This window comes from Ambystoma mexicanum, chromosome 4p (genome assembly GCF_040938575.1).
Source record: "Ambystoma mexicanum isolate Mex_15411 chromosome 4p, UKY_AmexF1_1, whole genome shotgun sequence".
NCBI classification, from domain to species: Eukaryota; Metazoa; Chordata; class Amphibia; order Caudata; family Ambystomatidae; genus Ambystoma; species Ambystoma mexicanum.
The window spans coordinates 259,756,594-259,778,243 of NC_090927.1; the positions used below are offsets into that span (position 1 = coordinate 259,756,594).

Below are 21,650 nucleotides of genomic sequence, written 5' to 3' on the forward strand. Positions count from 1 at the left end.
CCTACTTGTATTTTAAATAAACCATTTATTTTTACAATACATAGTGTTTGTGTTTTTTTGGACCATTTGTATTACAATTTCATTTGTACTAATTCTACAGCCCTCTCTACCTCCTGAGATATGCCTGGCTGCTCTGTCTACACTAGAAAAAGCTAAAGACCACAAAACACACCTATTCAGTAGTTCCTTCAGTTAATTATGGATATTCTGCAGAGCCTGAAGATGTTAGGTAAATGTAATTTGAGGTACAGGGGAGGAATACTCAGCCTTGGTATCTAGGCTGGCAAATTAACAAACGACAATTGGTTTCCCAATTTAGGAAACCCGTGTCCCCTGCACTCTTATCTGTGAGGCGAAAAGCCTATATATATTATTTGGTATCAGAGGCTAGTTCTGTTGTGTCAGACTTTACACCGGGAGTACAGGGCCAGGCCTTTTTTCTTAGTTTACCTTATTCCACCAAGGTATTTTCAAGAGACAACATAATTTAGTATTTGACAATTCAATTTTGGTCTACAACAAGTATTTATTCATATAAAAATACATTCAGTATGACTGGCCCAACGCGTTTCGAGTTTACTTGTACTCTTCATCAGGGGCAAACATGCTTTTTCTTAGAAAATTTCTATGGAAGAAAAAATATATATTCGAATATTAATAGCATATTATAAAACATATACATCAATTCATCTAAAAAAAAAATCCAAAGGCATATAGTAATACATTTTGAGTCCAGTGGCTCACTGTCTTGTTTCCATATATAAAGAAAGCTTGCATGCTGTAAAGGGTAAATGACAACCATGTCTCTTATCCTAAAAATTCAAACTTTAAGTGCTGATATAACTCCTGATTTGTAGCTTTGAACCAAACAGGTATTACCCGCTCATTGTTATATGAAAAAACAGATCATAATAAGAAAGGAATAATTAGTTCTTGCTAATGTAATAGTGACTTAACTGAAATGCAAGAATTTGAATCTTAAAGAAAGGTTTTTAAGCTACATCAGAGAGTAACTGACTTACTCGAGTTTAAAGAGCTTGAGAACCGAAGTCTCCAATTTGGTCCTTCCGTGTAACCTGTTGTCACGCTATGTTATGGTAAGCAGGTGGGCCAAGCATCACATCACTGCCTGGTCCATCCTAATACTCAAAAATATGTACAGAAGGTAAGTATCTAGATAGTGACACCCATATCCTGTTTGACTGGGTTTCTACACTGGTTACTTACTTTTCTGTGGGATCTGGTAAAGCTGTGACCATACAGCGAAAACAAATATTCTTTTAGTGGTTATTGTGAATGATGACTCAGGATGCTGTGGCTTCCTAGTGAGTAACAGCAGTCCCTACTGATAAGCAGAGGTAAAACAAGGTAAGTGTCAAGCTAGAGGATTTCCAGTGATGGGAGAGCCTGCTGTGTAACCGGAGGCTGCTGTAGCCATTCCTACCAACCCCGATCCAGAGCCGAGTGAGATCTGCTAGTCTCAAGATGACCTGCATTTTTAGCCATCCCACAATGTGCTGCAACCTTACTGGGCTGCAATACCTCAATACCCCGGGACCTCGAGACAGGGAACTTTGGTGGCATCCTGCTGGACCTCTAGATACACGATTTGAGTCCTTGAAGTCCCCTCACCAGAGTGTTGGACCAGATTAGAGACGAAAATCCGACCAGCGATAATCTGTCTTCTTCTGGCTCCTGAAAAGTTTGCCTAAACCACAGCCGCATCCAGCTGCAAATAAACTCTTGCCTGGAGCCTTCCCCGTCCATGCCTGCTGCAACATCCATTTCATTGTCAGAATGACGAGGTAGTCCATGGAACCATTGTCGCATCTTGGAACACAAGAGGTTTCCTCCTCTTATTTCATACAGACTGGCTAAATGACCTGGGGATAATCTGCCTGCAAGAGACCTGGCTGTGTCAATTCCCAATAGTTGACGGTTATGAAATCACCTTTAACCCGGCCATCAAGATGAGGAAAAGTCGACCCATGGTCGGCTTGATAACTTTTGTCAACAAGATTGCCGGTGTTCAGATTACCGAAACTAAAAACTGGTCCCCATTTATCCAAGTTACAACTCTAGGAAAGTAAAGTCGTCAATCTATATTGAAATCACTCAAGAGCAGGTAGAAGATCATTTATAGACCAAGTGACTGCAATCTTGGATGAAATCTATGAAGACGAACACTGTTCCAACATGATAATGCGCGGCGATCTAAATATTGACTGCTTCAACAACGCAGCAGGACCACTGACCCAACTAGCACACGAGTGGTGTTTAGAGATGGACCAAAGAAATCCGTTCATGCTGAATGGAAACATCGTACGGGACATACCTGCAGCTCCAACATGGAGAAGATCGATTGATTACATGTGTGTCAAACTACATCCACACTAGAGTCAAAAACTTGAAGGTAGTCCCCATGACTCGCAGTGATCACGATATGATACAAATGGGATTAATTGAGCCTGGCAGCCCTAATCCTGTAGTATGGAATCATAAAGTTGTTGTTGAGTCCAACAGAGTCGGACTCGGATTAAACGAACGAGCGGTCTCACAAATCGCTGACCAATATCGTTCGAAGAAAGACGTTGGAATAGCAACAACTCCTAACCCAATTTATGGAAAAGAAAACTGGCCTAAGACACTGCGAGTTTGTGCCAAAACACAACTTTGACCTTGAGATCCTAAAAAGAAAAAGGATGATGCAACAAGAAATTCGGAACGTCCCTCGTGCGGACATACAAGCATTTTTTCTAAAGAAAAAGTCCATTAAACAAAAATATAAAAACTGGTTGAAAGCCCACAAACATCTAATGACACAAAATGATGCAGAATTAATGCTTGCCAAACTGAGAAACAAAAACTTTGGTTTTGGCGGCTAATCAACCAAACAAAGACAATTCAGGCTGCCCTACAAAGTAATCTGATATCAGAGGCTGATTGGCTGTCACACTTCACTGAGTTATACTGTAGGAGTTAAAAAAGTCTTACAACATCTGCAGCCGCAGCTACACGGTGGGACCTCTTTTACAAAAGAGGACATATTGAGCACGATAAACAAAGCAAGTGCTTCACGAGCCCCCGGCCCTGATGGCCGAACAAACTATACAGTCAAACAAAATCTGGAGGCATGGGCTGATATTTTCCTTGCCCTATTAGAAAGGATCTCATGTCAATGCCGTATGCCTCAATCCTGGAAAAGCACGATAATAGTACCGATCTTTAAAAAGGGTAATAGAGCTAACCCAAAAGATTATCCCTTGATAGCTCTATTGGACGTACTAGGAAAAGTGTACGCTGCACTTCAACGAAAGCTGGTTGACTGGGCTTCCAAGAATCATCACGTCGACGTGAGACGAGCTGGCTTCGTAAAGAACGTTGATTGCTCTGTAAATCTCATTCTCTTAAACCTGCTCAAAATGGAGGCCTTAAGAACTAACTCCAAGGTGTACCTCGCACTAATCGACTTTTCATATGCATTTGACAGCATAGACAGAAACTGTGGAACAAATTGGAAATCTGAGGCTGGCCTCCGAGTCTGTTAGCCGCAATTAGAGATCTACACACGACCACCAACATCAGGATGCGCCTAGATCAAAAAGGAACTCTCTCGGCACAGATTAACACCTATCGGGGCGTGAAACAAGGATGCCCACTGGCCTCTGTCATATTTGGTCTTAATCTGACATCGACGATGCAATAGACGAAGCTTACTCTTTTCCCCCGAAAATCAACGGGTCACACTTTAGCTGGCTACTGTATGCCGATCTGATTTTGCTGTATGTCACTCTGATCGGCCTCCAGGGAAAACTAGATGCAGTCAAATCCTATGTGGAAAAGAATAACTTACAGATAAACGCACAAAAATGCAAGATTCTTCTATTCCAAAACAGTGAGCAAAATCAACAAGAAGTTTGCCTTGACACTGGGCCAAGAAACCCTGAAAATAGTGGCAAGTTCGAGATATCTTGGCATGCAAATAAGTGCGAGCATCAACGGCGCTCCTTGGGTAACAATTGCCAAGAGTAAGTTCAGACAACTTGTTTGGCAAGCTTCTCTCCTAAACAGGAAATATGGAAAATTCTCTAAGACCGGTAATCAACTTTTATCAACAAAGTTGTACCAGCTCTTATTTATGGAGCGGAAAATGCCTTCAGCTGCTCGTACGATTTGTGGACAATGCTCAAAACATTTTTTGGGTCAAGGTGTTGCAGCTGCCAAAGGGCACAACAACCACATGTATACACTATGAACTATCCCTGACTTCCAATCATGCCAAGGTTCGAATTTACCATCACTTCACGGATCTAAAGCAAACAACAAAAAAAGACTTCTTATCAACCTGGAACAGGTGTTGCCGAAGACACGCTGAAAGAACATGACATCAACATTGATACGCTTTGTGGAAATCCTGAATTGGCCAAGAAAAACATTTGGCAAATTGACTGGAATCAAACTGGCGAGCAAAGATGGACCAACAGACTTACCACAACGCTACATAGATTGTTTCCCCGACCAAAACTCAAGACGACTCTATATGTATTTCCGTCTCAGTGTCTTTCGGACAAAAGAGCAACTTAGTTTGGGCTAAATTTCATGCTTTGAGCCAGACATGCAGGTTTTGTAACAGTGAAGTTGAGACCTTAAAACATCTTGATTTTGTTATGCCAAAAACTGCGACCATGTAGATCTTGCCACTTAGGTCCTGTGCTTCAGAAACAGCCATCCTTGTGTGCAGAGGACTGGTGGCAGAAGATGTATGATGGAGTCGACACGAAGCTGATCTTTGCCCTGATTAATTTCTTGAAGGACATAGAAAAGCTCTTGACACTTAACAGCGTCGATGTACTGTGATTCTAAATAGCAAAAAGAAACAGCATTTTTGAATCACTTGGACATTGTGAAACGCTTGACTAAGGCCAGATGTGTGAAAATCTGTATACTTTGTATTTTGAAGGTTTGAATAAACCAATAAAATAAAAAATGAAAAGAAATTAAAATAAATTACTGTTGGCATTCAGAATTAGTTGGGAGCAAGTCAAAATTAAAAGAATATTGGAGCAAACAAGTTACCACAAATATTTGTTAAGCAGGCAAATACTTTCAGATCCCCCAATAAGAGTCATTCAGTGGAACATGCTAAGCCAAAGTCAATAGGCAAGAGTCTATATGGGCTGAAGCACTTATTTGAAGGTAAGTAGAGAAGTCTTTCAAGAAAAAGATGAATCAATGTAGGGCCACAAGCTGGACTTGTGAGTAGTAGAAGATGCAAGCAACTCTACAACTAGAGGTAAGTTCTCTTAGACTTTGTACAGTACCTTTTAAAATGAAGAAAAGATGCAGCAGGTGACCCTGTTCCTGTGCAGCTCTGTAGATCCCACTGTTCCTGGGCATCAGTCGTGGGGACAAGAGGGAGGATGTTGGGGGACGCCTGCACTGCACTCGGACGGTCAAAACCTGCAACCAGCAAACTTCACTTTCAGTGGCTGTTCAGTGTTTCAGCTCCTCGCGTCTACCGCAAATAGCAACAGCGCGTTACCTGGCTGTCGAGGTGGACTTTCCTTTTGGGGTCCCGCACTGTGTTGGCGCTCAGGCTCGGTCAGCCCTGCTTCCTGGGAGTCCAGAGGATCTTCCTGGAGCTCTTGGCCAACTTAGAAGCAACGCACACAAACTGGTGTTCCTCTTCCTGGCTCTACGGTTTCCAGCAGCAACTATGTGGAAATTCAACCAGCTACGAGAAGGATGTCTAGGTGGCTGGCTTTGGAGTTGATTGGTCCCACCAACTCAACTCAAGGGGAGAAGTCGTCCTTGCAGGGGCTTCTCTGTCGATGCGAACTTGGCGTTTCGGCAATGCAGCAGGGCTTCACTGGGCAAAGCAACGGTCCAGGAGTTGCAGCAGGCGTCCTCTTCAAGTTCTTCTTCGGTTCCTTCGTCCAGTGGTAGACTCTGCCTTCCAAGCCAAAAGACTCTCCTTTTATACAGTTCTCTCCCTTTTATTCCAGCCTAGCTGTCAGTCACCCAGCAGGGTGGCTGTCCTTGCCTGACAGTCAGCCGGCCAATCACTACAGAGTACATTTGGGTCTCCTAGGAGACTAAGCACAGGGAGTTTCGGGCACCTCCCTCACTTCCTGCCTACCCCAGACATCCTGGAGCCAGAGGCGGGCTTCACTCATGAATCCCGCCAAAGACAAAACCTGGTTTGGTGCGCAGAGTAAATTTCAAGTAGGACCTTTCCACAAAGAAATGGCTAAAAAATAAGACCGGGACCATTTTGACAAAAATGCCACCCTTGGGTGCTTTACTGCAGCTGCAAATGCAGCCTGCGCTAAAAGCACACCACAGTAGTAAAAACAAAACCACTGCCACTAGCCATTCAGTGAAGATAGGGTAACATAAAAAATGTTACATGAGAAGTTAGACAAAGGGGATACTAAGTAACCACTCCAGCACCCTATGGTAAAATGGTGTGTGCTGGGTCTAGAAAGTTACAAATGTAAGTAAAGTAAATTTCACTTTACTGCTCTGGAAAACAGTTGTTTATTCCAGAGAAGGTATTCAAACCTTGGGGAAATCTAAGAGACTTCCCTGTGTCACTGCCCTAAAGGAGCTGTGTGCCACAATGTAAAAGATAATGCCTATGGAGTTTGTCAGACTCCACAACCAAAAGAAACAAGTTCAGAAATCACATTAAAATACATGAGTGGAAAAAAGGGACTTGCTCTCTCCATATTTTAAAAAAAATCAAGTCCTCAAAATCCAGCAAAGTTGCTGGGGGTCTCTAAGGTAGAGGGAATTGGCAAATTTCTGAGAATTCTCTCTAACAACCGGTCTGGCTCCCTGAACGACTCTTCTCTCCTCCGCTTATGTGTTGTCTTCCTTCCAGGAAGGGATCAACTGACTTTGCATTGGAGGGTTATTTTGAAAGTACTTTCTTGATTAAGGACAATTGTGTGAATTATTGTTTTATTCTGAAACCTCTTCTCTTTGGACACTCCTCTCAATAACATTCTAAATGCAACAGTGATATAGTAATGTGCTCAGCAATTGAAGTCCCCTGAGAGTGTAGGTAGTGTCTGTGGGCCATCCCAATTTTATTTTTGCTGATTTAGAAAACTGAGTGTGTATTTTGAAGTATTATTTGTGTGTTGCTTTATATTGCCCCTTCTAAAGAAGGCTTACTCAAACTGACTGTTAAACACATTGTTTAATCAAGAAACCTTGTGTGTAAGAGTTTATTTGAAAACATTGCACGGTGGTTCCCTGTGTAACTCCCTTTCAGCTCACATTGAACCCCTCTTGAGATAAGCCTGGCTGCTGAACACGCTACCAACCTGTCTACTACATACTTCTACCAAAGGCTGGGTTCCTATTGCCAGGAGGTCAGGGTTTCTGTAATGCTCCCAAAGAGTACTGCATACAATCCTGCCTAAGAAGCCTGAAGGACATGTCAGTTTCCCCATAACAGATGAGCAAAAGCCAGTGTAATGAAGCTTAAGGCTTCCCTGCATTGCAATAAGAGCAGGTCACATACAAAAATAAAAGCAAACAGTTTGGGGGTCCATTGAAATGGAAGGAAAGGTGCAGTAAAGAGGAATCTTTCCTAACCCCTGGAGTGCTGCTACCGTCTAAGCGATGTATGTTAGCTACCTGGAATAGGAAAGGCTTGCTTTCGTTGGCTACCTCGTTTCGCAAGCTTTTGGGTTCAATAAGTGAGAAGAGGTGTACTGAACCTTTGTTCCCATCAACACCATTTTGATATTTGGGTCCCCCTTAAAATGTATCTGCTTTCTGCTTGTTCGCTGCAGTTTCCTGACACTGTGATTTTTGCAATGACTCCCTTATACCATGTTGCATAAGAGTGGTAAGATACCAGCATCGCACCCTGGAATGTCAGTTCTGTAATACTCTGCAGTGATTGGTCTGCCATATGTTTGTATGCTCACTGTATTCTGTACCTTCTCTTTTGTCACTGTGAAAAGCAACATTTTAAATTGTGTTCCTTTTTTATCACTGTATTGCAGCAATTAAGAGTTAATTTTTAAAACATTGTCAGTTTTGCATTCTTGCCATTTTCCCCATGGACTGCTTTAAAAAATGCTATGTAGACAAAAGATGAAAATGGTTTAATTGTATTCTCTTTAGGACACCCTCTCAGGGTTCAGAAGAGTTGACTCCTCGTGGTGGAATGACTCCAAAACCTGTTATTGGAGCAACACCAGGCAGGACTCCACTACGAGACAAGTTAAATATCAATCCAGAAGATGGAATGGTGGATTACAATGACCCTGCTTACATTAAGCAACTGGTATGAAAATGACATATACCAAGTCCACCTCACGAATACAGAGATTTGCATCTATGAATTATTCCATTGTTCACGACATATGTATTTTGGAAATGCTTATAGTATTAGCTTGCATTATGTTTGCTCTTGAGATAACGACAGTCTGTAGTGAAAGAAAGAGAAATTGGTTTGTATCACCATTGATCAATTGAAAAAAGTCCTGTAATTACGCCCGGGCGTGCTTTATTGTGGTTCCCGGGGATAGTTTGGACAAAAACACTGCAACTTTCTACCTTTTGAAAACCTGAGCACTTGTCACTGTATGGTTGTACACCAGACCCCTTTGTCACATTATGCTTCGGATGCCAAAAATATCACTGCATTTCCCAAGGCTTCTCATGAATGGTAACTGAAACAATCTTGGCACCGAAGGTATCCTGCATATTTGCAGATTTTAAATGAGTCTAAACTGTAGTGTGCTTGCAATACTCATCTCTGATAGGCAAGAGTTTTCCTAGAAAGCCTCGGTGGGGGAAGGTGTCTCAGGAAGTTTTCTCTCCAGCCCTATGTTATGGGCCAGAAATAGTCATTCATGCAATAGGCAAACAGTAGCCCAAAGGACTACCTTGGTTCACCTATTGGTTATCCGTCGGATCACCAAGGCTGAACACTCGGGACCATTGTACTTTTCCTTGGTGCAGGAAATCACACCAGGTGCTACAGATGAGGGAGAAATAAATGTTTTTAAGTCTTTTCTTTGTTAATATTAAGTTTAACAAGTATATATAGGATATATATGTAACATGGATATCGGAACAATTCCACTGAGACTGACCTTCACATTTCGAGCTCTCTTCTTTCTGCTCATCACGCTGAACTTTCCTCTATACTACTTCTTGACTTATCGCATGTGACAGTCCTGCACCTTCTTCCCTGGCTGAACGGGAACTGCAATGAATACAGCAGGGTTCACTGTGTGACACCTTACAATGTGAATGGAAGGATTGGATAGTAATGACCTCATAACCCAATGCTCTGTGTTGTGAGGGTTGATTTGGACCTTTCCAGAATGGCAAATACTGCATGTTCCTCATGTTACTCAGCACTCCATGGTTATTTTAGAGGACTTTTCAGTCACAACACCTCCAGCTGCTGAAGCTTGTTCATAAGGGAACTGACCCTGCATTATTGCGTCTAAAATCCCGCTGTAATAGGCCAATGGCTTGTGTCCCATAGATATTGGCCGAGTCAACACTGCTGCCATTACTTCCCCCTGAGAATGTGAGAACAAATGGAATTCCTATGTGTAATCAGGGGTTGCTAACACTGTAGCTTTACTTCTAGCATCCTTAAATTCTTGAAAACATGTGATCATTTCTCCTGTCCATGTGAGTGACCCTTTAACTTTCTGTGATTCTTTAAGGCCTTGCAACACAAGTTTTGTGTAGCTAGAGTAGTAAAAAATCCAAGCTATACAATAGTTACACAATCCTAGAAATTGTTGCATCACTTTCAAGATAGTAGGCTGTGGCGTGTTGTGTACTGCAGTTGCTCTCTCTGAGCGTTACGCTTTATCCTGCAGAGAATACGATTTGTCCCAAGTATACCACTTCCTTCTGACAATACTGCATTTTGTCTTTGTCCACTTTGTATCCATTTTCTGCAAGTAATGTCAATGGTGCCAATGAGTCCTCTACACTGTTCATCAGTGTTGCTGCACATAAGGAGGTCATCTACGTACTGGATGTTAGGGAAATTTATCATTATTTTGCTACATCCCCTCTCCTAGCGAGACCCCCCCAGCACAGTGGACCTCTGGACCTTTTTCCTTAAATCCTAAATGGGTGGAATCTTGTTCCCCTCATTCATTCTTTTAGGCTCTGTCTTTTGGAACTCTATTCTTTGTATTATACCCATACTATGATATATTTTATTTATATCGCACCCATACACAAGTGTTTCAAGGCGCGACTGTTGGGGAGATTTATCAGAAATGTGCCAATTCCCTTCTACCTTAGAGACTCCATCCCCAGCTCTTTTTGCTGGACTTTAGGAACGTTATTTCTCACATGGAGAGAGTGATATCATTTTCTCCACTCGCTGATGTATTTTCTCTGATTTAATCTTTGTGTTTCTTTTTAAATTTGGAGTCATAGGCTTCATCTTGGCATTGACACACAGCACCTTCAGTGCACAGGGAAGTTTCTTAGATTTCCCCCGGGTTTAAATACCTTCTCTTGGTGAAACTACTGTTTCCAAGAGCAGTGAAGTGAAATTTACTTACAATTTGTAACTTTTTAGACCTAGCACACACTCTTACCATAGGGTGCTGGAGGGCTTACTTAGTATTCCCCTTTGTCTAGTTTCTCATGTAACATTTTTGTTTTAATTCTACAACTAATGGCTGGTGGCAGTGGTTTACTTCTTACTACCATTGTGTGTTTTTACTGCGGGCTGCCATTGCAGCCTTTGTAAAGCATCCATGGGTGCCCATTTTGTCAAAATGGCCAGGTCTTCTTTTTCCGCCATTTCTTGTTGGAAAACCCCTTCTTGAAATTTACTCTGCGCGCCAAGCCAGGTTTCGTCACTTTGTTCGTTTTATCTTTGGCGGGATTCGCCAGTGAAGCCTCTGGCTCCAGAGTGTCTGGCAGGGGCAGGAAGTGAGGGAGGTGCCCGAAATTCGCGGTGCTTCGTCTCCTAGATGACAGGAATGCACTATTAGGTGATTAGCCGGCTCACTGTCCAGAAAGGACAGCCACCCTGCTAGGTGACTGACAGCTACGCTGCAATGAATGGGAGAAACCTGCATAAAAGGCAAGGCTTTTGGCTTGGAAGGCAGAGTCGACCACTGGAACAAAGGAATCCGAAGAAGAACTTGAAGAAGACGTCTGCTGCAACTCCTGGACCGTTAGTTTGCCCGGTGAAGCCCTGCTGCTGTGAAGAAACTCCAAATTCGCCTCGACAAGAGAAGCCCTGCAAGGACGACTTCTCCCCTTGAGTTGGTGGGACCAATCAACTCCAAAGTGAATTTGTCTGGACATCCTCTCGAAGTTGGCTGTACTTCCTTGCTACTGCAGGGACCGAAGTGCCAGGGAGAGGTACACCAGATTGGAGTGCATCACTTTTAAGACTGACCCGACCTGCTGGAAGATCCCCCGCCCCCCCCCCCCACCCGCCCCTCCCGGACTCCCAGTAAGCAGGAATGACCAAGCCTGAGCCACGTCAGCAGAGTGCTGGACCACAGATGCGAGGAAAGTCCAGTACTTTTCTTACGCCGACCATCCCGTTGTGTTGCTGGAGTCCCCCAGAGGTCCTCCCTCTTGTCCCCAACTACTGAGGCACAGGAATAGGATCTGCAGAGCCACACAGGAACAGAAGCCAGCTGGAACCATTTCTTCTAACCAAAGGCACTGTACAGTCGAAGAGAACTTGCCTCTTGATGTAGCCTTGCCTGTTCTCAGTTGAGACTTGTCTTGGTTGCCTTGCAGAGTTGCTTGCATCTTTGCCTTTCACAAGCATAGCAGTTTGTGGTTCTTCAAGTGTTCTTTACTCCACAAACTCTTTTTGAAAACTTTATGCAAGACTTTTACTTACCTGCCAAAAGATCTTCAGCTTCCCTAGACTTTGTTCAACTAACATCGACTTGCCTGGCTCCCTGAAAGACTCTTCTACCTCTGACTGTTTTACCTTTCCCCCAGGAACGGGTTAATTTACTTTTCATTGGAGCGTTTTAAAAATTACTTACCAGTTTATGAAGTGTTGCGTTAACCTATCTTGTTATTCCTCTATCTAACCTTTACACCACAAACAGTATAACTCTAAATGTACCAGTGATCAATGTCCACAGTGTCCTGGCTATTTAAGTCACCTGAGGGTTTAGGAAGTGTCTGTGTGCTATCCCCAATGGGTATCATCTGATTTAGATTAACCAAATGTGTCCTTGAAAGCATACTTTAATGTTGCATGTGATTTGCTCTCTTTTTAAAGAGGCTTATATAGCTGACTGTTAAATTTATAAGTAATTGTTTAATCCAGAAACCTTGAGTGTAAGTGTTTATTTGAATAAATGTCACTGTAAAACTCTATTACAAACTTACTGCTCACATTGACCCCTCTTGAGATAAGCCTGGCTGCTCAGGCACACTACCAACTTGTGTAGTTCAGACGTATACCAAAGGTTGGGTCCCTATTGCCAGGAGGTCAGGGTTGTTGTAGTGCACCCAAAGGTACTGCATACAATCTTGCCTAACATTGGTGGCAGGTGGTGAGAACCTATTGTAAGGTTTTTACATTGAGTGTTTGCTCTACTTTTGTTCAACAAAAAAACGTCACAAGGCTAAGCTCAACTAGAAAAGCAACTGTAACATGCCAAGTATGGATAACTTCAAACAGGAAGCCCTGATCATTTTAACAGTGAACCAACTGAAAGAAATGTGTAGGATCAGGAATCTCTGTTAAAGGAAAGAAAAATGATTTTTTTAAATTTTTTATTTTATTGTTCTAACTGAACTGAATCAGCTTTACAATAATTTCATTCTCTTCATTAATCTTCATGTTTACATCTATATACACATACAGTTCATACAGATCAGAGCAGGTGAGATCAGTGAAGGAAAATAGTTTTAACTAAGTTGCAACAGATTTCTAGAATTTGGGGAAAAAATTAAATTTAAAATTACAAAAAATAAAATTATTAAAATTGGGCGGGGATGGGGGAGCGGATCAAAAAACAATAATACATTTCATAGCAACATATAGTTACAACAATCCAATTCAAAGAAAAAAAAAGTATTTTCCCTTCCCAAGCATCAATTCATTTCTTGTGTCGTTAAAACAGCTTATAAATATTCATGTAATTGAGGTCAGCCCAAATTCCTTCTATTTCCTGCGTAGAATTCCGCTAAACTCCAATCAGATTCTTTCTAGCTCTGACATCTGTACATATGTATATACATCACAACTATATAGTTACAAGCTAGGCATTATTCATTATCCACCTAACTGCACCTCTTTACATAGGTAGTTTGAAATAATATCCAGCCGTACATTACAAAAAAAATCCACTCCATCATGGTATTTCATCATTTACCACTCACTGATTACTTCCATGACACATATATCATTTTTTGTCTCTGTCATCATTTGTTCATTTTCTAAATCCAAAGTATTCACAAAGGCAATTGTAGCAAGTTTTAGCGTAGGGTTTCAGGTTGATTTATGATCTTACAAAAGCGACATAAATTGTCTTCCTTCATTATCAATTTACGTTTTGCTTTTAGATCCCTCGTCTCACATAGATTAAATCGTATTCCCAGAAATTGTCTTCTATGATCATGTGATGGGGACTTAAGCAAATATGGTTCTACAACACTGCACCTTTTATGCAAGTACGGGTTTTTGGGGAAATCATGATAGTTCAAACACTTCTCTCTTGTACATGACCAGTCATGCAGAAATATCTTGGTTTTTGCTCTACCTGGATTCGTAAGTAGATCATCAAGGGAGATGTCTGCTTCCGCCAATACCTCAATTAGTGTTTCGCCATTTCACCATGAACTGGTCATTAGTTGTAAACGCATAATCAGCCAACGTATTTATCAATTTGTTCTTACCAGAGGCTAAAATACACTTTCTAAACAGTGATGTCATTTGCCAGGTGTAACGAGCATATAGTGATATAAACCCTAATTCAGTCTTAATCCAGGCCATAGGTATGCATTTAGGTAATCCTAAAATGCGTTTCCAAAATTTACTTTCGAAACGCAACCAAATGTTTCCCACTATATATGGTTTTGTTTCAGAACCGTACAGTAATACCGGGACCACTTTCTGCTTGAAATATGATAGGGCAGGTATGTTGGCAAATTTCCCATACTTGGCCTGGATAATCAAAGCCTGTGAAATCATCATATTCAATTTCCTGCTGAGGCTCTGCAAATATATCTTGTTATCCGGGCCATCAATAACAACTCCCAAATATGTATATAGTGGAACTATTTCCAAGGTATGTTCTTGTAAGCACCACCTTAATGTTTTTTGTTTTTTGCTTAAGACACCCCTTGGATTTGGATTACAGATCATTACCTTTGTTTTCTTCATGTTCACAATTAGCATGTTCTTAGTTACATATCTAGCAAGCGCATCAAGCAGGTTTTGGAGGCCACGGGGAGTCTTCAATATTAACACCAAGTCATCTGCATATAGCAGGGCCGCAAGGGCTTTACCTGCTAATTTCGGAGCATCACTTATAACTTCTTTAAAGGCTCTGCATGTGTCTGAAATGAAAAAATTAAACAAGGTTGCCGCTAATATGCATCCCTGTCTTAGGCCTCTGAGTCATAATGTCCGTAGTTAGCAAGCCTTGTAAATTTAGTCTCACTCTTATTTTGGTCTCAGAGTGTAACATTCTTATCAAATTAATTAGATATGTAGGGCACTTTTCGCGTACTAATTTATCGAATAGTATAGATCTAACTACTGAATCAAACGCCGCTCTAAAGTCAACAAACACAAAGTAAAGGGGTTTCTTTAGGTGGCTATGATGCTGTATTATAGCTGTTAATGATAGCAGATTTATAGACGTCCCCATGCCAGGTATAAACCCTGTTTGATGTGGATCTTGTTTATCATATGTTCTTGCCCAGATGTTAAAGTCTCGTAAGATAAACCTACAAAAGATCTTCCCAGGTATATCTAGCAGCGCTATCGGTCTATAGTTGGCGGGGTTCGACCTATCGCCTTTTTTAAAGATGGGCACCACCACAGATGATTTCCAAGACTTAGGGATACTATTTGTTTGTAGAACATGAGCAAAGATATTGTAAAGGATCAGGGCCCACAGTTCCGGGAACTGTTTCATCATACAGTTAGTCAGTCCATCAGGACCTGGGGCTCTGGAGTTGGATGATCTATATATATATCCTAGTATGTCTTCTCTAGTTATTTGCAGTAATTCAGTGTTATTTCTCTGTACAGGTTCCTTTTGATCTATCCCAGGATCGGCATATAATTCCATATAGTAGGATACCCACAAAGACTCAGTTACACCATTAATTTGGACAGGACCTTGTTTTGAGTGATTAGCAGCGTTAAGAAGACCCCATATTTGGGCTATATTTTTTTTGTCATTATCACTCTAAGCATTTCTTCTCCATCTGTCTGATATAAAATGCATCTGCGTGTTCGCACCCACGTCGTGTAGGCACGCTGGAGAGTACGAATCACCTCAAACCTAATATTCGCAGGCAATAATTGCGCTAATCTCTTTTCGCGTCTCAGCATAGTTTTACGTTTTTGTACCTGCTCATCAGCACTATGTCCTAGCAACTCTTTATTCAATTCATTAAGCTTAGATTCAGTCCACCTAAATCGTATCCTTGAATTATTAGTTGTCAAGAGGCCAGTGTACAGCCCATTCCCTGATTTTACGGGCTCTGTTTTAATTCCATTGCATGGTTAGCATATGGTGATCACTTGCACTCTGGGGCATCACCTTAAATGAGACGGTGTTTTGGAAAGTAACTTTATCAGTATATATATAGTCTATCGTAGAGCTACAATTTCCTCTACGCCAAGTCTCATTGGATGGTATGTCACCCAGTATAGCACCATTAAGCATCATCATGCTACGATTTGGCCATCACATTCATCTATAGAACTCTTTTTCATTTTGTGGGGTTTCAGACAATGAAGGTTTAGATCTCCCATCAGAATAATATTCGTTATTTCAGGAGTCATTAAGATCATATTGAAGAAATTCTCCAATTCTTTGATAAATATGTTATCTGGGATAGACAATGGATTGCGGTGTAGATTAATAATAGCTAAACAACCACCGGCATAGAAAATTTTGGCCAATTGCATGGATATATTTGGGGCCGCCCAAGGTGTAATTGACAGTCCTCTACCCATTTTAATAGCAATCATCAACCCAGATGAAAGGCAACCTTTCTTATTCGCTTTGGCTGAGTGGAAGGCGATTTCATGGTTGTTCCATACCGGGCAATCAACCAGTCACGTCTCCTGAAGGGCGACAACGTCATAATCATTTAGGACATTGCTGCCCTCAACAGGTGTACATAACCGCAAGTATTCCAACTCGCTAGCGTCAGTGTATCACACTGTAACTCCTTCTGTTATGATCTTAAGCCATCGGGTCTGTATTCATTATTCCCTGGGCCTCTCATCATCCTATTTTGCTCACCTGTATTTTGTGTATGGTAAATGTTTGAAGCTCTGATACTCACACCATCATTTGGGTCTTGTGTTTGTTCAATATTCTTAGTGGTTGATAGAATAGTGGGATCTACCGCTAATAGAAAACCCATGTCAAATAGTTCCATCCTAGCTTGCCATATGGTATTTCTTACTAAATTGGAAGAAATCCACAACCGAACAACGTCCAACTTCCCCTCATTCAAAAATTCTACTTGTTGGATATCTGTTGATGAAATATCTCTTAACTGTTCTATATCTTCGAATATCATCAACACACTTGTCCTATTTAGGTCATAGGCTATGTGTGGCGAGGAGCGACATTTCAGAATGAATCTATGGAAAAGTTTCGGATCTAAAGCGTGTTTTAATTTCTTTGCTACGCCACCAGTCGACCATTTTTTATCTAACCAAGAGTTTGGTTCTAGTCTCGTGTCAGACCTTGCTATTAATTCAGCTTGTTGTGTGGAAGCATTACAATTGAATGTCACTTTTTTCTTCTCTCCTGTTGTGTTTAAAGGGAGATCTTGCTCCTGTTTCCATCTTAGGTATTCATCAACGGATTTTTGTATTGTCACTTTGATGTCTTTAAGTATATCCAAAGGAGAATCGCTGGCTAAAAGGGTACTTGAGTTTACAGTATTTGTAATAGAACCACTCTTTGGGCAGTTTAGGAGGGCAGTGCCTGACAGCAAGGTTGTGGGTATTATTTGAGTTGTAACATTCTCAATAGTTCGTTGGGCCAGTGTTTGTTCCTCAATCCCTTTTTTAGCAAGTAAAGAAACCAAATCATCTAACGGAGCATGATCTCTAGGAGATACAGCATTCACGGTCTCACTAGTTACCGGTTGTCTAGATTGCCGTAAATTGGTGGTGTTAGCATTCAGGCCTCCTCCCACTAAGGTTCTACTTTTAGTAGCGATTTGCAGGCGCTTTACAAATTGGGAGGTCGTGGACTTCGTTATCCGAGGGGCCTGCTTTTGGTTCTTTGTTTTCTTTTTATTATTCATTGTAGCTGGCTTCTGTTTCGTACTAGTTCTTAAATCAAACATATTATACACCACAATCTCGCTGTCTTGGTTACTACCATCAGTTTTATCTTCATTCGTTTTTGGAGGCGTATGGTCTCCTACTAGCACTGTCTCGGTGTTAGTGGCAATGCTAGGCACCACTTCATCTATACATACAACAGGGCGAATGATTGCATCAAAGACAGGTAAAACAGGTATTACACTTCCCACCTCCCCTTTCTCTTTTGAATCTAACGCTACTTGCAGGCAGTCTGTTTTTAGCGTCTCTTATTGTTTTGGTTATCTCATTTTCACCCAACTCTATATATCTAGTAATTTTGTTTAGATTCAGAGTAATCCACTCCAACTGCTCTGCTTGGCGGGTTATCTTTGTATCTAGGGTCTCAAACAATTTAAAAAGGGACATGATAGAAATGTTTATTGCATTCAACGTAATTTCTACTAAGGCGCCCTTCATGTTTTGAGCACAATTGTTACCATCCACATTTCCCAAGCTCATGACTGACTTTTTATATGGAGCCCGCGGGGTAGGATAGGCAAATGAGGATGTTAAATCTTTTGGAACCTGTGTTTGATGATCAAAGAGGCTCGGAGAGCCATACAAACTACCCTCGTTACCCTTAGTTCTATCATTTTTAATGGACGATTCAGTCAGCACTAAACTAGTATCAATAGCGTTAATGCTGGTGTGGACTAAATTGGTTTTGTTTAGATCAATCACCTTCAATGGAGACACTCCCTTATCATTAATTCCTACTCCATCGCCCTCTTTAATTATAAGGCGCTCAATATCTGGGGGCTTATTTGGGCAGGGATTTGCATTGTTAAGTCAATGAGAGGGCCCACCACAGTCCCATCAATCGGCCGTTGTGAGATACATATCTCATTAGCGATGATGGTATCCGAAATTGCGACATTAGAATTTGCACATGTAACTTGTGGCGCCGGTTCACTCACTTCCATATTGTTAGCGCTCACAGCGTAATTTCCAGCACACGTGGACGTAAGTACCTCCGACTCACACCTTGTTATATAAAACCCTCGTATGTCACTGGTAGAGCTCTTTCTCTCCGGAGTCACGCTAGGCAGCCCTCCTAATTTTTTTTTAAGAGCAATAATCAGGGAAGATTTAGGGGTCGCAGGCTTGAGATTAACTGAAGCTCTAGTAACCACTATATTCGCTGGCATCCCCGATGTCAGCGTATAAGTAATCCCCTTCATGCAACACGCAATTTAGCAAGAAGTTATAAGCTGAATAACACTCACCCAAACCTCCCTCTCAATCCGCTCTAACAGCAGTAACAGCAATCTTCAGAAGTAAACTTAGCACAAGCTTACTGAATCCGAGCTTCAATTACCAAAAAAAGGGGGGAACCCTCCACCCTCGGCACCCGTGGACAGCCGTAGACAGCCCTTTCTCAACAGCACTTCCTCAAAAGCGCGAGTTCGTGAGGCTATATGGATTGTGGGGGAAAGGGGCGGAAACCACAGAACTTGAAAAAAAAAAAGAAAAAAAAAAAACAGGCAGTTCAAATGTTCGTTTTCTTTCCAGTAATGTTCAGTTCGCATCCACAGTAAATCAAGGCAGCAGGTCACAGCGTCTCCAGCCGTAGACAGCCCTTTCTCAACAGACAGCCCTTTCTCAACAGCACTTCCTCAATTTTTAAAAAAGTTGTTCTATCACCAAAGGGCGGATCGTAGGCTTGTAACTCCTACTAGTCCAGAAAATGTGGAAAATGAGAATAATTCTGAGTTAAGCTCTAAAGTCTTAGAAGAGTCAGAGGACAGAGTAGTCTCAGGAGGAGACCCCTTCTTTGCCTCAGCAGGCCCTTTTGCCTCAACCATTGTCCACTGGGACCCCCCACAAGGTCCATAACTGAGTCCAGAATGTGTCTCTTGAGAAAATGAGACTTGAGTTGGAATTCAAAAAATTACAAATCAAAGCTGAAACCAAACATCAGGACATCATGCTCAGGGAAATGCAACATGCTCTTGCAATGTAACGATTGTCTCTTGAAAATGTTTCCACCCCAGAGTCCTCTAGGTCTTCCAGTCCTAAAAGGCCTCGCCTGCCCAAAGACGCAGTGAGTATGTATGATGTGAAGCTTGATATTTTGGATTGGTTGGGTGCTTTTGAATATACTCATGGGATTCAGGGTCTCTCAGGGAATCGGCTGATTCCTTGACTTTTGTCTAGGCTCCCCCAGGTTGCAAGTGATGCTGTAATGGAGGTGGGGAGGTGGATAGGCCTGAGTATGAGAATATAAAGCTGACCTTAATTGCAAGATTTGGGAAAACTCCATCCCTTTACCTTAAGAGGGTTGTGTGAATGTTTGAAAAACTTAGAGGGTTGGGTTAAGGTTTACAGAGTAACTACCTTTTGAAGGAATGAGAAATGTGTTTTTGTTGGAATCTATTTTTGATGCCTGCTCTCCTGAGCCGAGACGGCATTTAGCAGACTCAAGAGATTGATCCCAAGAAGCTTGCAAAAGCTGCTGTCTTGTGTGTAGCCAACAGGGCCACTCACGGATTCTGGGGCCACTCACAAAAAGGATGAGGGGAAAATAGCACAAGAAAGAGGACAAGGATGCATCTAATTCCAACCACCCAAAAGAGGGCCACAAACATAAGGACGGTAAGCCATTTGGGAAACCAGGTCAGTATAGTGAAACCCATGGTGCTAAACCAGAGGGAGGTCAGCAGAACCCCCCATTTGTCAAAACATTCGGTAAATGTTATGCTTGTGGGTCAACTGACCATGTTAAAGGGGATCCCAGATGCAAGGGATCCACACTGCCTCCTTAACCTTTATCCCAGAGGATGTAGTTCATATGGCAAGTGGACACTTTCAACTATTGGCTGAAGACCCCATTGGAGTCTCAATCAGTGTTTCTTTAGTATCCCTTGGTCTGTGGGAACAGCAGAATGTAGATGTATATAACTCTATTCCAGATAATGCCAAAGAATATTACAAGGACAGTGTACTTGTGAATGGTTAGGAAACCCCTGCCATTAGAGACACTGGGGCCAGCATTACTGTAGTGGATGAAACCTTTTTCAAACCTGAGGCTGCTGCTAAGGCACCCAAAGGTCCCACTAAGCTTGCTGGAAGCCCTATCCAGATGGTTCCAATACTACCAGCTCTCATCCAGTGCAACAACATGACTGTAAGGATACCTGTTGGTGTACAAAATTAGGTGCCTGGGAGAGTTCTGTTGGGGTATGACTTAAAAGCTCTTGAAGTTGTGTCAAGCACCCCCAGGCCTCCCAGTAAAAGGAAGCAGGAGCAAACTAGATTGGCCAGAGAGCTCACTTTGAATGACTCTTCCACCGAACTATGAACTGGTACGTGTCAACCGTAAAGCCACCTATCCGGGTGGCGGACTTTCTATCATTTATAATACGAATTATAAAGTTACGTACTCTGTTCCTAAACATACCCTTAAAATCGAATGCCAACTCACTTGTGTTTGTCTCCACTATATCTACACTTTCAGTGCTGGTAATATACCGGCCCCCTGGGGTAGACCGTATATTCTGTGCTGAATTCCCTGCCCTGGCATTGGAACATCAGACTCAATACCCCGGTTTATTAATCGTGGGGGACTTTAACCTCCCTATCGATCATGCTACCAGTGGACAGGTTACTAACTTTTTGAACATGATGATGGACTAAGGTCTTTGTCGATGGTTGACTGAACCAACCCACCAACTAGGTAATATACTGGATCTGGTTTTTGCTCTGGAGAATTCTATTAGTTTATCCTCTCCCAGTCATATCATCAGGTCTGGCCAATGTTTTGTACCGTTTGTGATTCCCCAATATACTCCTATCCGCCTTTGAGCTAAACCAGCCATTTTGAAACGCAGTTGGCACAGGGTGGCTAACCCCACTCTAACTGATACATTATTAGCTCACTGTGGCCAGCCAACCTTATGCTCCCTTTCTAAGATAGTCTTCTTTTTTAGCCACTGCTGACCTTCTGGCTCCACTTGGATATGCAAGCATAAAAGTTGTCCTTCTGAACCTTGCTATACCAAGCAGCTCAGAGCCTATAAGCTACGTTGCAGACCAGCTGAAAGAAAATGGCGGGTAAATTACTCTGCGGAGGCCAAAT

General features: G+C 42.0%; 1 protein-coding gene across 1 annotated transcript in view; it reads left to right on the forward strand.

Moving 5' to 3' along the window:
- CDC5L (cell division cycle 5 like) overlaps positions 1 to 21,650 on the forward strand; it is a 472,644-nt gene that overhangs the window by 294,773 nt on the left and 156,221 nt on the right. Inside the window, exon 10 of the mRNA XM_069605787.1 lies at positions 8,146 to 8,308. Coding sequence (XP_069461888.1) covers positions 8,146 to 8,308 — 163 coding nt within the window. The remainder of the gene's footprint in view (positions 1 to 8,145; positions 8,309 to 21,650) is intronic.